The sequence below is a fragment of the Danio aesculapii genome, chromosome 11 (assembly GCF_903798145.1).
Source record: "Danio aesculapii chromosome 11, fDanAes4.1, whole genome shotgun sequence".
Classification (NCBI taxonomy): Eukaryota; Metazoa; Chordata; class Actinopteri; order Cypriniformes; family Danionidae; genus Danio; species Danio aesculapii.
The window spans coordinates 44,040,011-44,046,010 of record NC_079445.1 but is presented as its reverse complement, the minus strand read 5'-3'; the positions used below and the strand labels follow the sequence as shown (position 1 = coordinate 44,046,010).

The 6,000-nt window shown below is 32.5% G+C and overlaps 1 protein-coding gene across 3 annotated transcripts in view; it reads left to right on the top strand.

Moving 5' to 3' along the window:
• The window catches only part of sptbn1 (spectrin, beta, non-erythrocytic 1), a 192,292-nt gene extending 189,890 nt beyond the window's left edge, over positions 1–2,402 (top strand). For all 3 annotated transcript variants that reach the window (XM_056467682.1, XM_056467683.1, XM_056467684.1), the window contains 2 exons: positions 158–200; positions 1,937–2,402. In XM_056467682.1, the coding sequence (XP_056323657.1) occupies positions 158–200; positions 1,937–2,167 (274 nt within the window). In that variant the 3' untranslated portion in view covers positions 2,168–2,402. The remainder of the gene's footprint in view (positions 1–157; positions 201–1,936) is intronic.
• The last annotated feature ends 3,598 nt before the right edge of the window (positions 2,403–6,000 follow it).

The following is a 6,000-nucleotide window of genomic DNA, read 5'->3' as shown; positions in this document are numbered from 1 at the left end:
TTATAAATGTTTAATATGCATATATGCTTGGTATACATTTCGAATAAAAAAAATAATAATTATAATAATATATATTAATTGAAAGCAAGTAAACACAACCAATCACTGAAGTCCATGGTGATTTTGACTGAACCTGTTGTCTTTTTCCTCTTCTCAGAGTTACTGATGGAAATGAGTATCTCTTCCAAGCCAAAGATGATGTGAGTCTGCTTTTATAACTTTTTTATGCTGCTATTACTACTTCATATTTATACACCCGTTGTAGTGTCGCCCTCTGGTGGGGCATGAGAAATTTTGATGTGACCAAAAATATGTCAAATTAGGTAATGAATTAATTAAATGTTCATTAAATAAATTATTAGATACAGTTTGTGGTGATAGATGGATGGATAGATGCATAGATGGATAGATAGATGAATGGATGGATGGATATATGGATAAATAGATGGATGAATGGATGGATGGATAGATAGATAGATAGATAGATAGATAGATAGATAGATAGATAGATAGATAGATAGATAGATAGATAGATAGATAGATAGATAGATAGATAGATAGATAGATAGACAGATAGATCGATAGATGGATGGATGGATGGATGGATGGATACATAGATGAATAGATCGATGAATGGATGGATGGATATATGGAAAGACTGATAGATCGATAAGTGGATGGATGGATAGACGGACTGACAGACAGACAGATAGATAGAATGACAGATAGAATGACAGATAGAATGACAGATAGAATGACAGATGGATAGATAGAATGACAGATAGATAGATAGATAGATAGATAGATAGATAGATAGATAGATAGACAGACAGACAGACAGACAGACAGACAGACAGACAGACAGACAGACAGACAGACAGACAGACAGATAGACAGATAGATAGATAGATAGATAGATAGATAGATAGATAGATAGAATGACAGATAGAATGACAGATGGATAGATAGAATGACAGATAGATAGATAGATAGATAGATAGATAGATAGATAGATAGATAGATAGACAGATAGACAGACAGACAGACAGACAGACAGACAGACAGACAGACAGACAGACAGACAGACAGACAGACAGACAGACAGATAGATAGATAGATAGATAGATAGATAGATAGATAGATAGATAGATAGATAGATAGATAGATAGATAGATAGATAGATAGATAGATAGATAGATGGATGGATGGATGGATGAATACATAGATGGATTGATAGATGGATAGATCAGTAAATGGATGGATGAATGGATACATAGATGAATAGATCGATGAAGGGATGGATGGATAGACGGACGGATAGATAGACAGATGGATGGATGGATGGATGGATTTATACATAGATGGATGGATGGTTACATAGATGGATGGATGGATACATAGATGGATAGATTGATGAATGGATGGATGGATGGATGGATGGATGAATACATAGATGGATTGATAGATGGATAGATCAGTAAATGGATGGATGAATGGATACATAGATGAATAGATTGATGAATGGATGGATAGACGGACGGATAGATAGATAGATAGACAGACAGACAGACAGACAGACAGATAGATAGATAGACAGACAGACAGACAGACAGACAGATAGATAGATAGATAGATAGATAGATAGATAGATAGATAGATAGATAGATAGATAGATAGATAGATAGATCCGTCTGTGTCTGTCGTTATTTGCAAGATACAAGTGTATGTGTATGTTTGTTTGTGTGTTACAAGCGTTTGTGGATATTAAAAGTGTGTGTGTGTGTATGTGTGTGTGTATGTGTGTGTGTGTGTGTGTGTGTGTGTGTGTGTGTGTGTGTGTTACTAGTGTGTTACAAGTGTGTTTGGGGCTAGAAAACTTGTACGTTTAGAATAAAATCCCCACAATTCCCAAAACCCTAAACCTGTGTGTGTGCAGGAGGAGATGAACACATGGATTCAGGCCATCCAGAACGCCGGCAGCGGCTCGTCGTCCTCTGAGAAATCTGAGACGGCGCCGAGTAACCAGAGCACACCGGCGTCCAGCCGTGCTCACACACTCCCGGCCACCGTCAGCATGACCAGCGAGTCCAGCCCCGGCAAACGAGACAAAGACAAGGAGAAGGACAAGGAGAAGCGCTTCAGTCTCTTCAGCAAGAAGAAGCAGTAGATCCGCTCTTTCCCTCCTCATTTTAACACTTCTTACTCTCATTCGGCCGTTTGATTTGTGTCCGGTATCCCAGCATGCAAAGCTCTTCAGAAACGCCACACTCTTGTGCCTGACACCACGCTAATACACTGCAGAAATGCTTGTCTGAATTTTTGTCATGATTATTGTGCAAATATCTACTTTTTAAAATTAAGTAGCATTTTCTAGACAGGTAAATAAAATGGTTTTGTTTTCAGAAATATAAAAATAAATGTTTATTTTCAGAAAAAAAGTCTAATTTTATTATTGTTTCCAAAAATAAGTCAAACTTTTATTTTCAGAAAAAATGAGTCAAAATTCACTTTTATTTTCAGAAAAAATGAGTCAAAATTCACTTTTATTTTCAGAAAAAATGAGTCAAAATTCACTTTTATTTTCAGAAAAAATGAGTCAAAATTCACTTTTATTTTCAGAAAAAAATGAGTCAAAATTCACTTTTATTTTCAGAAAAAAATTTGTCAAAATTCACTTTTATTTTCAGAAAAAATGAGTCAAAATTCACTTTTATTTTCAGAAAAAATGAGTCAAAATTCACTTTTATTTTCAGAAAAAATGAGTCAAAATTCACTTTTATTTTCAGAAAAAATGAGTCAAAATTCACTTTTATTTTCAGAAAAAAATGAGTCAAAATTCACTTTTATTTTCAGAAAAAATGAGTCAAAATTCACTTTTATTTTCAGAAAAAATGAGTCAAAATTCACTTTTATTTTCAGAAAAAATGAGTCAAAATTCACTTTTATTTTCAGAAAAAAATGAGTCAAAATTCACTTTTATTTTCAGAAAAAATGAGTCAAAATTCACTTTTATTTTCAGAAATAATGAGTCAAAATTCACTTTTATTTTCAGAAATGAGTTGAAATAAAAAAAAAAAATTCTGAAAAAAATTAGTCTTAATTCATTTTTGTTTCCAGAAATAAATAAAAATTGATTTTAATTTTCAGAAAGAGGCAAGTCTAAATTATTTTTTATTTTCAGATATAACAAAAATAAATTAATTGTTTCCATAAATAAAGATAATTGTTTTTTTTAGAAATGACAGAAATATAGTCAAAATTCCCTTTTATTTTCAGAAAAAAATGAGTCGAAATTAATTATTGTTTCCGAAATTAAGTCAAAATTAATGTTTGTTTTCAGAAGTAAACAATTTTTATTTAAAAAACAAATCTAAATTTATTTTTATTTCCATAAATGAGTTGAAATTCATTAGTATTTTCAGAAAGAATGAGTCGAAATGTTTGTTTTCAGAAATCATGTAAAAATTCATTTTTCTCTTCATAAAATCAGCATCAAAAATCAGAGTCAAAATTCACTTTTATTTTCAGAAATTAGTCATTTTTTTCTTTTCAGAAAAAATCTAAATTAACTTCTCAAAAAATAAGTAAAAATGAATTTTTATTTCCAGAAATGAGTCGAAATTCACTTTTATTTCCAGAAATAACAGAAATAATTAGTCAAAATAAATGTTTATTTTCAGAAAAAAAGTCAAAATGAATTTCTGTTTTCAGAAACAAGTAAAAAAAATTCTTTATTGTTTCCAGAAATAAGTCAAAATGAATTTTTCTTCTCAGAAATAATGAGTCGAGATTCACTTTTTTTCCAGAAATAATAAGTCAAAATTTATTTTTATTTCCAGAAATGAGTCAATTCATTTGTATTTCCAGAAATATTATAAAAATTCAATATTGTTTTTGTAAATAAACATTTATTTTTGTTTCCAGAAATAACAAGTCAAAATTAATTATTATTTTCAGAAGTAACGACTTAAAATTAGCTAAATAATCCAGCAATAGGGGAAGTGAAATTATCTTATTTTCACTTTGAAATAAATGCATTCTGCTTACCCCAGTGGCAGATCAACTTCTTTAAAAGAAAAATATACTTAATTTTGACTTTTCTTAAAACAAAAATAAGTTTGAACTCACCATTTCTGACAACCAAACATTATATTTACCTATCCAAAAAAAAGCTTCTTAATTTGAACATTATTCAATATTTGCACAAGAAACGAGACAAAAACTGCATTTTTCCAGCATTTTAGCAGTGTTGGGCCAATCCTAAAGTAAAACATGCTAACAATTGACACAAACAAACACAAATCTAGAAGTGGATGGTTCCCGATTTCAGGAAGGACCAGCTGTTTTTTTACGTTTCTATATTGTGCTCTCTCTCTCTCTTTCTCTCTCTCTTGTTTTTGTACCCGTGTTTTCATCGAGGGCTCTGGATGTTGAACACATTTCCTCAATTTTGTGAGGCTGTCTTGAAGAGGCGACCAATATTTCTCTCTCTTTCTTTTGTTGTTATTATTATTGGGGAACAAGACAGTAACGCTTCGAAAACGATTCCATTACGCGATAATAGCGACTATAGTCACGCCATTCAGACTTGCCTTTTAACGATAATAAGCTGATTAAAACTAAAACGCTAACACCAACGTAGATTATTAACATTGGCTTGAAGGCTCGGTATAGACGTGAGTGTGTGTGTGCGAGTGTGTGTGTGTGAGTGTGATCAAATCAAGAATGGGTCGAGCTGTACGAATGTTTGCTATATATACAAAGGACTAGTAACCTGAACCATTTCTTTATTATTAATATTATTATTATTATTTGTCATTTCTCTTGGGTTTTATTCATAATATATGTTTCAAATAATTCTAGTACAGAGTATAAATAAAAAAATAATAATTAGATGTATTATAAACACAAGCATCAATGTTTAAGTGAACACATTTACTGGTTAAAAGGTAATACTCCAGCATTAAAAACAAAAAACCAACAAAAAAAATATGAATATGAATACGGTTACTTCCTTGTGGGCTAATAGCACTGAGCATTATCTTTATTTCCCTCTTTGTTTTGTTATTTTCTCTGCTTTTTTGGCTTCATCCCGCTCTCTTTGATACATAGTGCGCATCCCCTCCGTCACTGTATCTATTGTAATGAGACTTTCATCTACTGCACAATCAAACAACGCAACATTATAGGAATGAAATCCTGCGGAGCGCGTATAGAAACCTGCGGCTCGACGCTCAGATGTATGAAACTGCACCTGTAGACTTTAACCCTCCTGCCCTGTTAAATATGTGCGATGTCATTAAATGCTTTTAAACATTATTCAGCTCTCAGAGTCGTCTGTCTGTCCGCTTAAGTGGGTTTATTTGTGTTTGTGTGTGTATAATGTCCCCACAAGTATAGCAAAACCAGTCATTTTTGACTTTTTTTTTGGTGTCCATGTGACTCATAAATGAGACCGAATGAAGTATTTTCAAGATGTATAAATGCAGATTGTTGAGTTTAAGGGTAGAGGGAGATAATATACAGTATGTACAGTAGAAACATCATTACAACTATGTGAAGTCCCCATAAAGATAGCTGTATGTGTGTTTTTTTGTGTGTTTTAACCCAATGTCCCCACAAGTATAGCAATATTGGTCATTGTTGACCTTGTGGGGACATTTTTTTTTGTGTCCATGAGGAAAATGGCTCAGAGTCGTCTGTCTGTCCAGATCAGTGGGTTTATTTGTGTTTGTGTGTGTATAATGTCCCCACAAGTATAGCAAAACCAGTCATTTTTGACTTTTTTTTTGGTGTCCATGTGAAAAACAGCTCATAAATGAGACCGAATGAAGTATTTTCAAGATGTATAAATGCAGATTGTTTGCTGTGAGGGTTGAGTTTAAGGGTAGAGGGAGAGAATATACAGTATGTACAGTAGAAACATCATTACAGCTATGGGAAGTCCCCATGAAGATAGCTGTATGTGTGTGTTTTTGTGTGTTCTTAACCCAATGTCCC